Below are 19,811 nucleotides of genomic sequence, written 5' to 3'. Positions count from 1 at the left end.
TATACGCACTCTTGGGAGTAGAACTGCAATTCTCAATTGATTACCTCATTGCAGATAACAAATATTCCAGAGTTAAAGGTCAGTGGCTTTGTCATTGAGGCATTGTTGTAAATGATTTCCAGCCTTTCACCCTTTGTGTCCCAGCTTTGCTTGAAGCTTCTCCATCCTATCTATCAGTCAGGCCAGGCCAGGCAACTGTGCTGATAAACCTACAGGATTACAGACATGCTCGCCTTGCTCTCACTCAGAGACGATTAGCTCAGACTCGTCTCCTCCGGGAGAGGAACCAGAGCGACTCCAACCTCTGGGACACACTTCAGATAAGTGAGACTGGGCATAGGAAGAGGATGGTTGGATCTAGGGGGGGTTAGAAGAAATAGCGAGGAAGGGGGGGAATTTGCTCTAATTTATTGCTGATGCTTAAAAGAAAAAAAAGTTAAGCTTAAAGTAAAAAATAATAGTAATTAAAAAAAAGAAAAACAAATACACTGCATTTAGATTAAGACCATATAAACACATATTAACAAATGTGTACAGGATGTGACATTGCTCACATTGTGCTGAAGTTGTTGGGTCTGTTGAGATATAAATAGGATAAACACAGATAACAAACGACACAAGCTAAACCACACCACACCTACTCACTCAACACACACACCATCAACTCGACACACCTTAAGCCCTGGGGGGGGGGGGGGGGGGGGGGGGAGTGACTTTTGCTTTTTAGAGCCAACAGAATTTACAATAATAACAGTCTGAGCTCCGTTTTAAAACGAAAACATTGTGTGTTTTACATCAAGGCACACATTGGTGTGTAGTTACTACATGACCTAAATAGGCACAACTGACTCTCGGGCTCAGGAGGCAGACACGGCCTCTGATAGTGAGGCATTAATAGAAATGGTTTATTGTAATAATGATGTTTCCAGTCTTCTCTTGATGAAACAGGTTAAGGCCACCTGTGTATTTCATAAATATAGCCGACCTCCACAAAATAACAGTGATGCATAAAAATGAGAGCCACACTATTCTTGCAACAAATCAACAATTTCTAAAAAAAAAAATCATACAAGTGCTTTTTTCTAATGTGCGTTTAAACATTAAGCAAATTAAAGTATAATTGTAAGACCACATTGTATCACATAAGGCATGATTGAAGCAATAAATACCACACAAAGGAAAAACAAAAATTATCCTTTTAAAATCATCAGTGAAATTTGGACCCGTCTTTCATCTCAACGCAGCCGAACACGACTGCTTATCCAGTCAAGTGGATGTCCAGTGGCATCAAACTGTGTAATCCAACTCTGCGTTCATATCTGTGTACATCTCGTAGATCGCATCAACAGTGACGGTGTAGTTTACCAGGAACTGGCGCACATTTTCCAAACAGACGTCTTCTTTTACTTCTTCTCCTTTGGACAGAGCTTTGAGGAAGTTTGATCTGTAGGGAGCTGCGTTTAACGCTGCCTGCAAGGAGAAAGAAAGAAAAAAAAAAGGGATTGATCGAAACCATTACCTGAACAGGTTTATTAACACAAGTTTGACATGAACAATTAAGAAGAAGGTATTTATTTATCCCGCGAGTGGAAATTCAATTTTACACCCTATGGACATGCATTAATGGAAAGAGGTCAGGTCCTGAGATCTGGGATGGGCTGGGTTCGGTGCCCTTCAGCATCTCGGTAATGTTCAGGAAGCGGAATGGCACCTCCCCAGCTACCAGACCATTTCCAGACTTGGTACACATGGAGATTTGAATAGGGGACCCTCCAGTTCCCAACCCATATCCTTACAGTCTGAGCAACTGACACCCCAAATACAATATCAAATATATTTTGTGTTTCTGAAACATGTTGTTCGATACAGCCAATTAAAACAAGAAGGTATACTAAAAAATTACAAAGTGGAAATTGAAAAAAAATTTCTTTACACTGAAAATCTTTTGAACCATCCACCCGTGGTATTTCTTCAGCGCCTGTTCGTAGGCTTTGGTCACGTTGACTTTAATGAGGTTGGGGTTGTTCTCATCCTTATCTCCATCTGCCAAACTCTGCAGCAGGATCTGTATGAAACGGAGACCCCTGCAGGAGAGAACCCAGCATAGTAAGGGAAAATAAATGTATACTTCAGTTCAGTAGCTTAAAGTTCAACTTATGGCATGACATAAGTTGAAGTCCAGGGAGTGCTCACCTTTTTAGCCACATCAGAGCTAATGTTGCTCCAACTTTAGGCCATTCTCCTGCATAGGCCTCTCGCTCTGCCTCCAGAATACTCTGCAGGGTCACATACTTTGCAGGATCCTTAAGATATATTCCTTTTATTTTCTGGGGGGGGGGGGGGAGATGTGCATTAATTTTGCATGAAGGAGGTTTTTCTATTCAACACCAACTCCATAGAAGACCTAATAAGTTGCATGAATAAGCACTTGTAAATGTAGGAATCATAGACAAAGTATTGTTCTCACCGTTATATTGCCGTTGATGTCTGACTTGATTGGTAAAAACACTTTTGAACCCAGGCAGTCTGAAAGAAAGACATTTGAGAGTGAAGCAATTCAATATGAATGACTTGATCACACAAGTTACTCATTCCGAGAGGGAGCCAAATCAGCATATCGATGTCAACAGAAAGGGGTAAAAAAAAAATGCCGTGAATGCATAGAAAGATAAAGGCACAATGAGCTCAATGTATGCCACAGTTCAATGAGTAAACAAAGACTGTCTCTGTACTGGATGCAGCTGGTCTATCTCGACCAATGCTGCATGCTCTTCTGCTGTGTATGCGTGAAATAACCACGATCTCATAATCAGACAAGTGACAAGTCATTCAGAGCTACATGTCATGAGGAAGAAGTCAAACAAATATGAAGCGTATCCTGAAACCCGAAACGACACAAGCGCCTCGGACACTATCGTTCATCGAGTTTTAAAAAAACACACGCAGGTACACTCACCGAAAAAGCTCGGCAAATGAGCGACAGTCTCCAGGAACAACTTCGTGTCTATGGACTTGTCTGGAGGGAGCTCTTTGAATTGATTATCCAGTAAAAGAGACATGTTCCCGCCGTCTCAACAGGCAGCTGTGGCGAGCTGCTCTCTGCTGTACTCAACCCGGAACTCTTTCTTGTCAGAAGGGTGGGGAAGAGCCTCCAGCCCCCTATCACCAGAGTCCTCCTCCAACAGGTGGGAACATATACACAGGCGTGTTGTAAACCGCCGTATCACCCACACACAAAGAAAAGCACCACAAAGACTGAGCTGAGGTTTGGATAATACTTTATTATACCTAAGGTAGGGATGGTTCCAACAGAGGCAGGCTTAAAGTTACAAGGGATTAAATGTCAGGGTTAAACCAGGAGTGGAGTTACCCATGAAAGCAAGCCAATACTTTGGAATCTGTACTTTAACTTTATTTTATAGGGGATTTGAGGTCATTTTAAGGTTGTTCAAAAAGCACAGTATCAGACAATGCTTCCCCTTGGCTCTGGGAGAATTCTTGGTTTGAAGAAAAGATTTAAAGCCACTTAACTTCCAAAAGCAAAGTAACCTTTTATCCCCCCTTAAATGTTAAAGTTGACATCTTCAGTGGCATCATTGTTTCATTCACACTCGAGGGTAAAACACAGTAAAATGAGCATGAGCTAATGTGACCAAAAACTTTCATAAGCTAGTGGCCACACTAGCTCATATAAAAAAAGTCATACTGTTTTTTAATGAAATGGACTAAATAAAATATCATACAAATATTTTAACAAATGTATAATTTAAAAACACAGGAAATCAACAAAAGCAGGCTCTTAGGCCATGAAATGTAGTTTCAGGGTCATCAAGTAAGTGAGAAGTTACAAAAAAACAAACAAAAAAAAACAACACACTTTTCAGACTTTTGTTTTAAGCTGAATACATCATTTGAGGACATTCACTTATGCTTTAAAAACCTTTTTTGAAATGTGCTTTGAAATTCTTTTCCCTCCCAAGAGGCCTTGGCAGCAAGCTATCTTAGATAGGAAAGATGAGATAGACCAGATGTATCGTGTTTATTACTTACACTTGAAAAACTGATCGCCTATGTTCTTCTGGGGGAATATTGATTTAATTGTACTCTACGTGTGCAGGGTTTCTGTGCTGTGTCCACCCCTGGTTTAAACGTTCCTGTTTATCAATGAGCAGCACAATGAACCCAGGTTTTACAACGGGTTTAATCTGACTCCTATGGGATATTTACTGTGATCAGTGATTGTAAAACCTCGCTGTACATATTTGACCACGTAGCATCTAAAACACTTGGGGTTACCATGCCGCATCAATTCAACAGAGACCACCTGGTGCCTTTAACCTACTGCCGGCTGAGACGTCCCAAACCTCAGAACACGAAGTTAGTCTGTGAGGAGCATCATGTTAGACAAAAGCTTATGAAAAAATAAACATTGATATTTTCTTAGAGGTATGACATACACATTTATAAATAGCATTTGGGTTATTCTGATAAAGAATTACATGGATACATACATCTTATATATTTGCATAATGCTATTTAAATTGATTCAAAAATGTGGTTCACATGAGCCCTCGGGCCCATCTCTGCGACAGTATTGCCCATGCACACACACACACACACACACACGCTTGAAAGCACACACTCATATACACACAACATCAGAAGTATGGCTGTAACATCATAACTCCAAAACTATCGATACTTCACCTAAAAAAAACCCGTGAGGAGGGACTGGGATGAGCTTCTGGATGGATTGAAAGTTGGCACATTCCTGGTTCTGCTGGCCTTAACGCGCCGCTCATTTATCGTGAAGCTTTTCTTTCTTTCTTTCTTTTTTTTTTTCTCCCTAAAATCACAGTTTGCTTACGAAACAAACTCCAAGCAGGCGGTGCCACGATGGTTCAAGATTAAAATACTGTCATTGCATCTTAAAAACATTGAAATTGGCTATAGGGAAAACGACTAACGTGACGGGTGTTAAGTGTAGTTCATCTACTGTGGATTGGTCTGACCTCGTGGAGCTACACTGATCACCTCTATGGGGAGAAGTACAATGTAGAAGGCTCAATAACTCATTCTGCTTGTTTTGTATGTACACACACAGGATTGCACTTGAGGACATTTTGTGGGTTCAACTATTTTCACTTTGTGAGGTAAAGAGTAGAATCAGATTCGGTCCTACTTTTAAAGATGACGTTCACTACCTATAACCTTGATACAAAGACGACTAAATGAAACTAATGTTTTTATTCATCGCTAACTCTGAATGGCTCATCTTTTTTTGTAAATGTTTTATCAACTGAAGGAATGTATGCGAGTGCCCACACAGAGACTTCAGGAGGGGGGAAAAAAACAATGGCGTTAACACTGATTAAGTGGAAAATGAGCAACACCGTAACAACTGTATTTGGGGCGTATCAGGAATGTCTTTGGGGTTTCGGTTTACTAGTTGTTGTTTTCTTTGGTTGTCACAGTGACAAGTTGCTTGGCAGCTTTGGCAATGTCATAGGCGCACTGGATGACCTGCTGAGTGACCAGCTGGATGTCCGCCGGGCAGGGGCTGTGATCGGCGGCCTTCTGGCACTCTCCATGGAGCCGGCTGGCGCTCGACGTGAGCAGACACAGAGACCCGCGCACAGTATCTGACGACGGCCTCTGTGAGGGGATGGAGGGAAGATGGAGACTTGATAAGGAACTGGACTGACAGCTTCCATAAATAAAACCCTCCATGTGCTCAGAAGGCTGTGTGTAAGAGTCAACAGAAAACGAGTAACCCAATATAAAGCTAACTTAGAACAAGTCTGGTTAGATTCCCCGTTGGCGTTTTCCTAACAGAGAACAAATCCTATAATTGCTCGGGGGGGGGGGGGGGGGGATGTTGGTCAGAGTCATCTTACCTTGGGAAAAAGGGCGGCCATCTCAGTCACAGCCACGCAGATTTTTTCTGAACAAGGCAGGAAGCTGTGGGAGAGAGAGACAAATGGCTGACTGGGCGATCGACCACGATGTCATGATGTCATGGTCCTCTACAGACAATCACTCCTCATCTATAATAAGAGGACACTTTGTATTTCATTCCAATATGAACATTCTTACAATCCCTGACAAAGACCCTCGTAGTTGTTGCTCTATCTTGGGGGGGGGGTTTTTTGGAGCGAGGCCACTGATAGTCGTCACTGCACAGACACCAGATGTTACCTGCATGATGCAATGTCAAAGTTTTAAGAGCCCTCTCTCTGTGAAAGTCTGCCAAAATGATGTCAAATATGAATTAAAGGCTCTTCCTTCCTTCCTTCCTTCCTTCCTTCCTTCCTTCCTTCCTTCCTTCCTATTTGTACAGCAGCAGGTCTATCAGATGCTTCTTTAGTGCGGCTTTCTTTTCACTCAGACTACGATTATGCAGTCGTAGATATTAAAGGCCAAACTATATTTATACATTTTCCAGCCAAGTCAGCTGCAGAACTCTGAAGAATTACACTGCTCAATAAGTGAACATTGTTGGTTTTAAAGTATTTTAAAGCTGTCACGAGCAGGAAACGGGTCACATCTTCAATCACTGAAATGCTGGAGGATTCTGTAAAATGATTATAAAAGAAAAAACAAACAGAGAACGAGTGCATGGCTGACTGCAGGACACCTCATTATCTAAAATACCTCGCTGTGGATTTAAAGGTCACTGGGGAATATGCGGTCATGTGGTGTTTGTTTCCTGTCAGCTGCAGTTTCTAAGACACAGGGACATGGGCCCGGTCTGCCAGGCCTAACATCATGGGCGGTTTCTGAATGCTGCTCTTTGGGAGAAGGGTGCTGAATCACTGCAACTCCTGGTTAAAATCAGCCATTGTTAGCTGACTATGAAGGATTAAAACGAGTGGGTCCCTGAGGAAAACGACGGGGGAAAAAAACAACACTGACATACAACCAGCTGTGATGAAGGCTGAAACACCATTTAGAATGTCAGAAATACAGTCAGGGTTCCTGTATAACCCAACAATGTTACAGCTCAAATGACATTAAAAACACTCACTATAATAAAGACTGATTTTATATCTCTCCTCATCTTACACTACCTTTCATGTTTGGTCTCCTGGGCGGCTCTCAGAAGCTCCTGTATGTTCTTAGTGATCTGCTCAGTCTTACAGATGACGTCCTCTGTGCACGGCAGGGTGGCGTCTCGCTCGCCATCGTCTTCGCCTGTGTCAGACCCGGGCAGAGGGCTGCTAGGAATTTTAAAAAAAATAAAAATAAAAATCATTCTCCATCCATTTGAATCTCATAAAGACTCATTTCAATAAATGTAGTTAGACAGGGTCTCAAGAGGTGGATGTTATTTTATTTAAAAATATGGATTTAATTAATGTGCTGATATTTGTCGGTAGCTTTCATCAGACTGCTACATCCACCTAGTCCACCCCCCCTCTTTACATTTCAACTCTGTTTCTGCCACAGTGAAGTCATAGTCTCTGGCTTCGAAGTACACAGGGGAAAAAATAATCATCTAAAATGTCTCTTCGGAGCGCACACACGAGGCAAGCTTGTCTCGTATTGGGTTTAAGCGTAATTGTCTCCCCTCCCCTCCCCTCCCCGTTCCCTCGCTGGCCTGCACTCACACTGCTCCAGGGCCTGAGAGAGGTTACACCTTGTACATAACGTAGTTCAACAACACATTAATGGCTTAATGTTATATGAAGAGTGCTTAGTTTAAAAGACAGGCGGACTCAAAAAAAAAGGGGGGGGGGGGGCACTGTTGATTTTGCACATCTGAGAACATGACAGCTACTTTTCTGACTTTGTCTTCTTCGGAGTCATTTTAGTCTAACAAAGCCAGAACATTCCAGGATTTCCCCACAAGGAAGGCTGTCCACGTTGTGTACCTTTGCTTGTGCTTGTGCATGAACCTTACCGTGCCGAGGGCGAGTGGAAAAAGCTACGTGCACCAAGTCGAAACGGATGTTCTTACCCGGTCTCGTCCAGCTCAGAGTGGTTAGGCGTCATGTCGTAATCATTCTCCAGCATGATATTCTGTCCCTCCAGACTACAGCCCTGTGGAGACATCTTTCAGTCACCAAACAAGCAACAACATCACCAACAGTGTGATGAAGTCATCGAGAGACAGTAGGCGCAAATCAATCAGAACCATGCATTTCTGAATTCAAAACCCGAGCTCACAGTAGAAGACTAGATTAGGTTTTAGAGTAGATGAAGAAAAAGACAGGAAATACACAACTGTGTCATGTGGTGGAACACGGCGTGTACTGCAGTGGATGCTATTAGTAAATGCAGAGAAATCCTGACGTGAACTTTGGAGCACTCCGTAGGTCTTCTAAATGGCTTTCGTTATTAGCCGTGTTATTTCTCTTTCCTCGACGCTGAAGCCAGCCGTCTGACAGTTCAAACAGTTCTCTCTGCTGCTTCGTCTCGTCCTTCCCTTCTGACGTCAACCTGAGAAGCTCCTGCGAGGAGAGCGAGCTGCATTTGTTTCAGGTGACTGAACTGAAGCAGAGGCACTGTGGTGCATGCAGGCAGGCAGGCAGGCGATAACCCATACAAAAAAACAAAACATAAAAAAATAAATAAAAAAAGAAGCAGTTTAAAGACACAGGTCAGGATAGAGAAGACTGTGGGGTCAAGCAGCGGGACGGGTTTTCACCGTCTTCAGTACATCAGTACTTAACCCTTCGAGATCTCTCATCCCACGACCACGACAGGGAAGAGGGGAATGTAGGGAGGGAGGAAGCAGCCGTCCCCAAAGGACCCCTCCCAATCTAGAAAGGGGTCAAACCAAGTTGAGCATACTCTATTGAGATGCGATGAATGATGATTGAATGAATGAATAAATGAAAAAAAAAACAAGAAAAAAAAAACAACAACACCAGCCCCAAGCCAGGCATCATTAATTTGTCTTTGACGACAAAACCAGCGGGAACATTGGTGCTTGTGTGCGCTTACATTAGTCGGGAAAGGTTGTAAAACGACTCCGTCCTCGTGCCGAGCCGCGTCTGCGCGGTGGGGGAAGTGCCTCGGAGTGGAGCCCGTCTCGTACATGGACATGGCGCGACCTCCGCGGGGTGGGTGTCGACCGCAGGGCCCCTGGGGCTGCTGCTGCTGCCCGCCGGGGGTCTGCCATCGCAGCGAGCTGTTTTCAGTCTGCAGGGAGCTCAGCTGAGAGAAAGAGAGAGAGAGAACAGAACATCTTTCAGTTCAACCGGAGCTGGAGGTAGGATCTCTCCTTACAAAAGGCTCTGCCAGGTATTAATAATAGAGTGGAATACAGCTCAGGCTGCAGGGCGAAAAGCAAAACCTGTATGCTGGGCTCCGACTCGCTGTTGTATTTGGTTTCTCTTCAATGGGTGTTCCTCACAACAAAAGGTTTGTTTCTTAAACAAAAAAAACATGCTGACAGAAGAGTGTTGACAGAAACTACTGAAGCCCTTGAGAAACTGCTGCCAGTGTGGCTGCCCTTATTTACATGAAATACAGGACGAAATTATAAAATGCAACAGAAAGCATTCTTCTTCTTTATTTACAACTATCTAAAAGACATCCTCTTCACCTGGATGTTTCCAGCTGCAGGAGGCTGAACACGGAGTCCAAACTGTGTCAAAGCCAAACTAAAGAAAAGAAAGTCGGCTGTAGAAAGTTTTGAGGCAAAAATCAAAACGCTTCCACGTCCTAACATGGGTCTCTGAGTGACACCCATGGCAGTGGCAAAGGTAGCGTGGAGCTGAGGCTAGAAAATCTGATCAGACAGTTTGCTGCTGATTTGCTTTTGTCTCTGAGGAGGAACTAGTTTGGATGGATAGGACTGAAGCTGAGTGCAAATGTGTAAAAAAAACAAAAAAAACAAAACAAAAAAAACAGTTAAAATCCAAATGTGTCTTTTGGTAGAAATATATATAAAAAAAAAAAAAAGAAAGAAAGAAAGAAAAAAAAAAAGTGATAACAGCAAATACAGTCCGCGACAGGTTCTGTTGATTTGCTCGTATAACCAGGATGTTCTGGAAAGTGCTGGTGAAGTGGCAGAAATAGTAACAGAGGAAGATTTGTTCAGTTAAAAAAACAGTAACACTGGGGCAAAGTGGTACGATCTACTTTTGGACTTCTCAGAAATAAGGAAGTGAGCGCTGTGATTTGCCTGAAATTCAAATACTCATAGTCCGACCGCGTGTTTTCTCATGCTTGCTCCTCGTCTTCTGAAGGTGTTACTGATCTTTATTTCTCAATGCTTCAAAACAGAAAGGACCTTTAACCCTTCAGCTCTTATCGCTGCAGTTTGACTGTGACTGAGTAAACCTCCAACGACGCCTCATAGACTCCTCCATGGACACGATTTGTTGATGTACGCACTCAGTGGTCTCCATCAGAGTATTTGTAGTCTCTGTGTGCTCATGTTCTTTGTCTGTGCTGACACACTACATATTTCTTGCCTGTGCTTACTGTATGCTCCTTGTCTGTGTATCGTGTATTTAAATGTGCTACATGTTACACTACACTGTTTTATCAGTTGTATGGGTTATGTTTTAACTCACACTTGTGTTCTTTTATTCTTTAAACTTGTGTGCTCTTGTGTCTGTATACGAGGGTTTGCTTTCCAATGTTTTCTTATATAAATATAAATAAATCAACCTGCCTGGGACTGCAGATGAAAATTCGCCTGCATGGCTAAATCTTGTTAAATTAATGTGTGTTCTCCCTTTTAAATAAAGAAATCTTAAAAAAAAATAAGAAAAAAAGAAAAAAGAAGAAGTACAACATATGAGCCGTTTTCCACTGAACAGCATAGCAGAGGAGGTTAATGATCACCACAGGAATTCGAACACATCCAGAAGCATGTAAGTGTGTACTGTTTGTATGTTGTCAATGATTTATTTAAACAGCAAAGGCTGCTCTTATCTCCATCTTCAACTTTGTAACCCATGTACAATTCACAGATTTTAGACTGAGACCTGACCTTAAAATGTGTGATGTCCGATGGTAAAATCGTATTGCTCAATGTCTCTGGTAACACGGCGAATGACCAAGTCTTGCACGCCAAACTCACATTTTAACACGCACAGAAGTCAAAATCCTCCTCTGCTCATCAACCACGTGGATTCACTGACCTTGCTCTGCATCATCCGCAGCTCTTCACTCAGGTGACAGTTGACTTTTAGAAGCTGTTGTATTTTGGCTTCGGACGCAGTGAGCGCGCTCTTTACCTCCATGAATTCCTGCACTGTGATTGGTCCGTCAGAGAGGTCAGATGACTCTGAGCTCTGCAGAAGAACATGCCGCATAGTTAAGCTTCAGTTTGTTCAGTTCCAAAAAAAAAAAAAAAAAACGGGACGTGAACTTCACAACATCCACCTTGGTCCTTCTGTCATTACTGCTGTCCCCACAGGTGGCCTCTTGCACCGGATCCTCATCTGACGCCACGCTGTCGTAATCCGGCTGGTCGTTGTCCTGGCTCTCGCTGTTATGGCGACTGTTTACTCCTTGAAGGATCAGCTCCACATTATCTGAAGGGAGACCACCAAATCGAAGCATCAGATATCAAAACAAGCTTGGCCGCAAACAGGCAGCTGTATGAATCAAATACTTAAGACCCTGTTACATTTTTATATACTGAATCCAAAGTCCCGTTTCCACCGAACGGTTCAGTTCAGCACGCATTTTGTGGCGTTTCCATCGACTAAAGCCGCGAAAGATCTCCAAATTACCGACCTGTACCGTCCTACTTTTTGGTACCCTTCTGTTGGGGTGCTAAGAATATCGATCCGACGCAAAAAGGAGGAGCTAAAAACTGAAGTCTGTTGATTGGTCAAAAGAATCCTCACTTCCCGTGTCCCCGCCATGTTTAAACACCCAGCTGATTGTTTATTCGTCTTCTCCTCGCCGCACACAGCCTTCTCTGAAACAAAGCCGGACTGTGTTTAGTAATAAGGAGTCACATGTCAGAGACAGAGGAGATGAACTTCTGGATGTCTTGCAGCGTTGGTTTTGTTCATGTCCCGTTATTCTCCTTTGTTGAATTTATTAGCGGGGTAGCTGTTAGCGATTAGCTGCTACGATGTGACATCCGGCTTACACGCCGCCTACAAAATAGGGCAATTTGTGGAAACGCAAACAGGATCAGGCTTCACCAAACCCTGTGTAGGAAAGGCACCGATTGTGATGAACACTTTTCTGTCAAAGTTTAGGCCAGTGTTTGCACTAAATGTGCCGAGCATTAATATCAAGAGTGGGGGCAAACATAATGGATACAGAACCAAACTGTACTGATCCATACCGGACCGCTGTGTGGAAACGGGGCTCAAAAGTCAGGGCTTACTCTTCTATGTCAGCCTATCAGAATGTTCTTAGGTTTGTTCGAGGGAGAAAACAGGCTTTAGTGTGTTTTGCTTTTATTTACAGAAATCAATGGTTTTCATTATTGACGCCAAAATGAACGATCTGTGTTGGACAAAGTTTCTGCACATAAGGTCGACAAAGGGCTTCTTGTTGTGAATGTGCCCTAGACTTTTCCAGCACTATAAACACACAAACAAAAAAACAACAACCAAAAAAAGACATAGCAAAGGGAAAAATGAAAAAGAATTCTCCTACCTTTGGGACTGTCACAGGAATTACCCCACTGCCGCCGTTTAGCATCAGTTAGAATATCGATAACCAGAGTGGCAAATTCATGAGCACTAAACCGTGCCAGTTTCTGACGACCCTGACAAATCAGATAAAGACGTTGAAAAGATGGCTGCGCTGTTAAATCCTCAATCAAATGGAAGACGGGAAAGTGGGGAAAAAAACAACCACTTACCTGGTTTCTGGTGGACGAGTACTCGGGATTGACGGGCAGGAAAGGCACAACTGTGGTGTCTGTTACAAGTGTGCTGTGGTTCTGGGTGGCCAACCACACTGTAATAATCACAGCACAGGACGTTACATTTCTAAAAAAAAAAATAATAATAATAAAAAAGCTTCACATTGTGTACTTCTATTTCTTTTTACCTGCATCCGTCTCTCTTCTGTCCACTTCGTCATAAACATCCATCGCAAGTTCTTCAAACTGATGGTTACTGAGCTGAAACAACAGAAGGTTCATTTCAAAAACAAAATCAACAAAACAATGAAGAGGAGAAAACATTGTAAACCTAAAACCTTAATAATTAAAAAAGTCTCACCGACTGGAGCTTCTTCTTTGCAGCTTTTGCAAACTCTGACAAATCCAGGCTGCTTTGAACGGGGAAAAAAACAACAAATTGGTCATTTTTATTTATTTTTTTGCTCACAAAAGTCCATGAAACCACGACGGCAGAACGAACGTAATACTTACTTATTTCTTATCCATCAGAATAAAGCAGCACAGGGAAAATACCATAGCAGAAGTAAAACATGCAGCACATTCTAGCGGATGTTTACAAAATAAAATAATAATAAAAAAAGACAGGTATTGTTTGCAAAATAAAACTTCTACAATGACTGAAAATAGAGCTCTTACCTGTCTGCCATCTGTGGAATGATGAAGTGTTGCCCGTTTCTGTGATCTACAAAAAAAAAAAAAAAAAAAGGACTTGATGAGAGAGAAGCTTCTCACAGAAAAGTGGAAACCCGTGAGCTCTGACGCATGGATAGAAGTGATGTCTATGAGCCTCCTTGCATACCTGGTCTTCTCCCACAAAGGTAAAATGTTAACCGGTCAGTGAGTTCATACTGGATCTCCACCAGCCTCTCTGCCAGCTCCTGGTGCCCAGCTTGTCTGCACGGAGAAAACAGAATCAAAAGGTCACACTGGGGTCAACTATGGAGAATCACTAAGATTAAAGAATGACTAAGGTAGGTTATCTTTATGTTATTTACACAAAGCACACATCTCGTTTAAACAAAAAAAACATTCATTCATTTCTCATTCAGTATAGAAGTATGGTTTGGTTCATCATCTTCTAAAGAAATTAGATTTTTTATTTCTTTTTCTCTTCAGATTTTCAAACAAGCCAATGACTCTGTATCTGTCTTTTACTGTTAGCACGTCTTTAGCATTCCTGTTCCTATTTAAAATACTTTCACCAACTACAAAAAAAACAATCACGCCTCTAAATAACATGACGGATCATGATGAATAATCTTTTCAATCTCTACATCTTCACTCCAAGTTGGTCCTTCCCTTCTTGGCTCAGTTAGTGAAACACTTCTTGAATTAGTCAGGCTCACATAATGCCCCGAGGCTCGGTTTCTGAACTTCATTGTATTGCTTCACATTTGATCCATTTCAGCACGAGACGATTCGTTTCAAAGTTAGCAACCGTTTCTCTTTCCTTGGGATGATCCGTTTACGTCGTGTCATTTTCCTTGTAAGTTCACATTTCCTCACGCAAAACTCTTGACATAAATCACACAAGGATGGGAATCATTTCCTGTAGCAAAGTTGGCCTATGTGGCGCTCTCAGCCCCGTCATACATTGATCATTCAAACTGCAATAGTAGAAATAAAAAATCGGCTGGATGTTGAGTTTGATCATCTGTTTAACCAACAGTTTGACAAATCATAAAACGAACCGGTACTTGACAGGTGGTTGACAGAGATGGAATAAGAGGTCACCGTCATGGACCCTGCATTACCTTGCGTAATCAATGGGGGTCTTCCCGCTGGAGTCCAGAGCTCCGGGATCAGCTCCATACACCGCCAACAGTTCAGCCTGTAACATCTGTCCTGCTTTTGCTGCTATGTGCAGTGGGGTGTTTCCTTTCTCCTATTGTGCCCCCCCCCAGAAAAAAAAAACAGCAAACAACATAATAATGGAGCGTCAGTGTTAAGTCAACTCACAGTAACATTTGTTGGCTTCTTACAGCGACAGATACGTACTGGATGGAAGAAGTTGGCCTGTGCTCCCAAAGATAAGAGTCTGAGGCAGGTCTCCAGGTTTCCGGTCCGAACGCTGGAATGGAGTTGCTGAAAAGATAAATCAACATTTTTGTTTTTCGAATGTCAACAGATAGTATGTGCTTCACTGAATACACCTGCCAAGAACTGATCGACCTGATAGATATCCTGATTGAGATTTGGATTCTCGCAAGGGAGAGAACATTTTTGGATTTTCATGCTTTTTGTACTTTACGCTTTATATACTCTTCCCTTTCTAAATCATAACGACTTTGCTATTGAAATGTCTTTGTTTGATAATAATTCTGCTTGTACTTTATTAATCTATGGGGGGGGGGGGTGTCAGACAGCGTACACTGATTTCTATTCATAGTCGTAGCGTGTCGAGTTCAGGAAATGTGAGTGGCAGTATGCGGCAGTGGGACTGAATACAAAATCTTTGTCCATAAGTAGGTCAAGATGGCATTTCAGAAGTTTAAAGGAAGTGGTCAGATAACAAAGTTAAAAAAAACAGAAGGCTTGGTTTCAATCACAGAAGCTGAATGGCTCAACCAAAAAAAGCGAACAGTTGGTCGAGCGCTGCTTCCAGTCCTCTTTGATATTGATCACAGGTCTGACTCCTGCTGCTGTCGCTGTTTGGTGCCCGTCATCCCCCCCGTCTCTCTCAGGCTGCCATATCAGTTAAAGACAACCAAACTATAACACACAAAAAACCCTAATAACTCATTTCTCACCTTGCTGAGGTCTTTTGCGGTAACACTGTCATCCTCCCGACAAGGCATCCGATGGACATAAGCCAACATCTGGTATTTGGCCTTGATAAACTCCGTCTTGTTGGGACTTAAAAAACAAAACAAAACAAAAAAACATCTAAAACCAGGAACACATGATGGTAATTACCACATACGATGATCAACTCTGTTTTTTAAGACTATGAAATATACAATTATATCTCAACGACGGATGCACTAATAATGTTCAGTGAAATACGGCAGACAGCTTGGACATTAAACTCCTTGTTCCTCATGTGAGGGGGGGGCTCACTGGATCTGTGATGGTATCAACACAGGTAGGTTACAGCTCTTCAGCCAACATTAGAGGGGTTAAGCTGCAACAAAGCCTCATTTTGTCATCATGTCCTTTTGTCAATACAAGTAAACTTCCTGGTTTTGTGAAAAGAGGAAGTTGACACAGCTGCAGTCAACACAGCAGTACAGCGTGAACACGCTTTACCACTACTCCCCACACTCACCCCCCGAAAGAGCTTTTACTACACCTGGAAGACTTGAAATAAATAGTGAACAAAAACAGTTAGAAACGCCTAATAAGGTAGCAATTCTGTTATATCTTGGAATCAGAGATCTGACTCCTGTTTGGTTCGATGCCCACTTTCTCTGTAGGTTGTCTGGTGAGTAAGTGCATGGGCTTAACGTTTGAGCACTACTTGTGTTTATATGTGGCTTAATGTTTATCCTTACTCCGCCAGTTACACACAAGACTGACACAGTGTTGATACCAGGCAGTGGATGTGGAGGACTCCATCACAGATCTTGTTTTAGTTTTTTTAAGTTTTAAGTAAATACTGATTGTAAAAAAATAAATAAAAAAAAAACCTTAGGAAGGAAAATATACCACATACAAAATAGTTCAGTTAGTCGACCTTTTTTCCACAAAAAGATCCCACACGGCAAACATTTGAGATTTTTCAGTCCATATTGAACTCATTTTCTTGTCTTTTTAAGTATCTACACCATCAATCCAATTAGTTTCTAAAGGTTACTTGAGACCAACAAGCCATGAGTCATGTTCATGGTTCAGAAAGCCAATTATGCATGTTCGCTGACCTTCACTATGAAAATCTCTTTCACCAATAGAGCTTTATATCAAAGTGCAAACAAGCATACCAAAATCAGCACAGACAGGTGGAAATCCTAAAGAACACTTACTGTACTCTGTCCTGAGGGTTGGCTTTGCGTTTCCCAGTAGTTGAGGAAGAAGGATCCAGAAGACTGTGCTCCCATATGGAATTGGCTCCATTGCCATACAGTGTCTGGACCATCTTGAACATGAAAACACAAAACATGTCATCTTAAAGAGGGCATATTATCCCCCCTTTTTCCACATTTTCAAACAGTCCCCTGTGCTCTAAATGAAACATCTGTGCTGTGCTTTGGTAAAATATAACATGAATCAAACAGCAGAGTAGGTTTGTGACACTGTAGAAACCAGTTCTCTCAGAACGCTCCGTTTTGGTGTGTGTGTCTCTTTAAATGCAATTGCCAGTGAAATGTAAGCCAGTGTGTGAAACAGCTTGCACTTGGCTGTTTAAGGTGTTTGTTGTGTAGATCTCTCCTCACCTGTAGCTGAGAGGATGGCCATGATGAATGAGTCAGATGTCGGACTTGAGAGCTGTGTCGTCCGAGACCTCTATGGATGCTGCAGCACTCATCACAGATCAAAACACCCCTGTTAACTGAGGCCCAGCGTGGCTCTGAAACCAAAACACAAATCCTGCTTAGCCGAGCAGTCTTCAGATGATCAAACTCTTACACACTTACACATCGATAGTTGTCAATCGATTCTAGCAGGACGTTCGCCATTATGCAGACACAACACAGCTCAATTGTTTGCCAATTTCTTCTACACATCCGAAATCCCAAACCTCATCTGTAACAAGGCGTGGGTCTGATGTGCCACAACATTAGATATCATTATCAGTATCGTTAGCTTGGTTAGTCTTATCTCGTTTAATCACTGTGTATAGTTAAATATATTAAACTGTTTACGTTAGACAATTCATCACAGATTCATCTCAGAGTTTCAGAATTAGACAAATCAATGTCAACAACACAGATAAGACGCAAATCCTTCATTTCTAGACAACTTTTTTTCAACAAGCACGTCTAAAACCACATCATTTAGCCACCTAAATGGTTATTTGTCACAGGTGTTATCAGCTTTTGTCAACATAAACTAGGTTAGCTAGATAAACTGGACGTTAGTTGTGAGTGAGGGCTAGCTGTTAGCTCGGCAGCTAACAGCTAGCTTGTTTGACATCGTACCCGGAGCACTGCAGTCAGCGCAGACCTCTCTGCTTCGGACTCGCTTTGACATCCCTCGATAGAATCCACCAAAGACTAATGTTTAAAAGACACGTAACAGATAAAGATGAAGATAAGACGGGAGAGTCCGCTCTTGAAGATTGAAGTGAACGATTCGGGCTCGTCTGCCCTCCCCTACTGTTGAACAAAGCGGGTCCTATTCCAACACTTGCACAGCCCCCTCGGCGCTTCCTTGCATGCTTCCTTCCTTACTCCCTTTAGTGTCTCTCTGATGCAACTGCAAAGCCCTGGAACAAACAACAGGTAAAGGGGTAAACTAAGTGAGATATTATATTTTCTGCAGCCTGTCTGAGGCAAAACATAAAAAGTGTAAAATAAATAAATAAATAAAAAAATCGTCATGGAAGTACATCTGTGCCATCAGATTTTTTAATTCGAGATTTTTGAACATTAAATAAAAAAATCTGTGCTCAGATTCAGATCTCAGTGCTAAAAATTTGAATTCAAAATCTGATAACACAGATTTACCTACATAACACCTAGCCATATAATGTTTTGATTGGGCTATTTCTCTAATAGTTGTGTCTTGAAGCATTATGTAGCGTATGCGAAATGAAAATGTGAGTTACATTTCAGGTAGCATTAGTCCTACCTTTATTTTAGTGAATACAAGTTTCTCTTCAAATTTAAATGTGTTAGGATACTGTAAGCCCTTTTTTATGAAACTGATAAACAATACATATAATTCAATCAAGGTTAAAAGTTGATCCCCAAATGACTTATTTTAGCCCACAATAAGAAAATGCTGTGACCATAACAATACGAATTTAACCCCCAATAAAGGATCATGCTTCATAATATACTTCAATATATGAAAATCATTTGGTGGGGGGAATCCATTCATGCAAATTGAGTTACTTTGCATTGTATTTCATCACAATCCACTTTTTTCACTCATGTTTAATTTTAGTTAGTTAGATTTTATCTAAGGGAAGGATCTATCGTCCTTCCCTTGGGTTGCAATATATGCATATACAATTATTGCACAATCCACATTCCCTCCTCCAGCATATATGGTTTTATAACATATTTTATAGCAGTTAGTGTATCATGTTGCATTGGTTTCTCCAAATCAACTGTCTATCTGTCCTGCAGTTACAGAGAAAGATGAATCAGAGATTGTTCCTTCTTCACTATGTCATTGGACCACAGCCAGAGTGTATCCAGCCAAAGACCAAGCTGAAAACCTTTCATTCACACAAGGCTTATCATTTCTCTGCTGATGGCAAATTTAGATAGTGCCTCCCTGGCCCCATTGATGCTGGTGTTTATATGAGTGGAATGAGGAAATCAGCTTCTCATTCAGCGGACTATGGCCCCATTCAGTAACATGCATCATGTTATCCAGTATTTTTTTGGTGACCCAGTGTGAGCCTTTAAATGATAACAGATCTTGTTTCTTTATCTTACGTGTTTCTGCTCCATTTCCAGTGTTTGTATTTTAGTCACTGTTTCATCCTGCTAAACTTTTCTTGTTTTTAGTATTGAGAACTATCCATGGCTTTGTGTGCGGACATAAGACTTCAGTGCTCACCTTTTGGGGACGCTGTACCCCTCGAAGCCATATCACTTTGGACAAGAGGAACAGCTTTTTGAACGTTCTGTCTCTGCAGAGACACAGTATGTTTCTTATACATTAAGTGTGTCATGGTGGCTCTTAAAGCTGGTCATGAAGCTAGTCTTGGATTATGAGCCTATTGAAAGACTTCCATCAATAGAGCTTATTTGTAATACTTTTGTAATTGAGTTAGAGACAAATTTAGTAGATAGTGTAAAACAGTCTATTTATTTTATTGCGACTTTCCTGTACAAATGTTGTATGAAATTTTTGTTTT

At 41.7% G+C, this 19,811-nt stretch overlaps 2 protein-coding genes across 7 annotated transcripts; both read right to left on the bottom strand.

Annotated features, from left to right (window-relative positions):
* Positions 1-455: 455 nt before the first annotated feature.
* On the bottom strand, positions 456-3,205 carry LOC306836738 (glycolipid transfer protein-like). The gene is made up of 5 exons (XM_079363988.1): positions 2,957-3,205; positions 2,468-2,526; positions 2,194-2,327; positions 1,934-2,084; positions 456-1,470 (listed from the first exon to the last, which is right to left on the bottom strand). Exons 1-5 carry the CDS (start codon positions 3,057-3,059, stop codon positions 1,288-1,290), a joined length of 630 nt encoding a protein of 209 aa, XP_079220114.1. The 5' UTR covers positions 3,060-3,205; the 3' UTR covers positions 456-1,287.
* A 56-nt stretch (positions 3,206-3,261) lies between these two features.
* git2b (G protein-coupled receptor kinase interacting ArfGAP 2b) lies at positions 3,262-18,161 on the bottom strand. Of its 6 annotated transcripts, none has more exons than XM_079363981.1 (20): positions 17,917-18,161; positions 17,212-17,345; positions 16,801-16,913; positions 15,589-15,694; positions 14,837-14,923; positions 14,593-14,723; positions 13,638-13,732; positions 13,475-13,520; positions 13,158-13,209; positions 12,985-13,057; positions 12,794-12,891; positions 12,586-12,697; positions 11,347-11,498; positions 11,103-11,255; positions 8,950-9,162; positions 8,676-8,765; positions 7,961-8,043; positions 7,071-7,220; positions 5,898-5,961; positions 3,262-5,655 (listed from the first exon to the last, which is right to left on the bottom strand). In XM_079363981.1, exons 1-20 carry the CDS (start codon positions 17,966-17,968, stop codon positions 5,446-5,448), a joined length of 2,214 nt encoding a protein of 737 aa, XP_079220107.1. In that variant the 5' UTR covers positions 17,969-18,161; the 3' UTR covers positions 3,262-5,445. The 6 variants fall into 6 exon arrangements, with proteins under 6 accessions (XP_079220107.1, XP_079220108.1, XP_079220103.1 ...); XM_079363982.1 differs by having other exon boundaries at positions 7,071-7,217; XM_079363977.1 differs by lacking the exon at positions 8,676-8,765 and having other exon boundaries at positions 17,917-18,160.
* Between the last annotated feature and the right edge of the window lie 1,650 nt (positions 18,162-19,811).

The sequence above is a fragment of the Symphodus melops genome (assembly GCF_947650265.1).
Source record: "Symphodus melops genome assembly, chromosome: 16".
NCBI lineage: Eukaryota > Metazoa > Chordata > Actinopteri > Labriformes > Labridae > Symphodus > Symphodus melops.
This window is presented reverse-complemented; position numbering and strand designations above follow the sequence as displayed.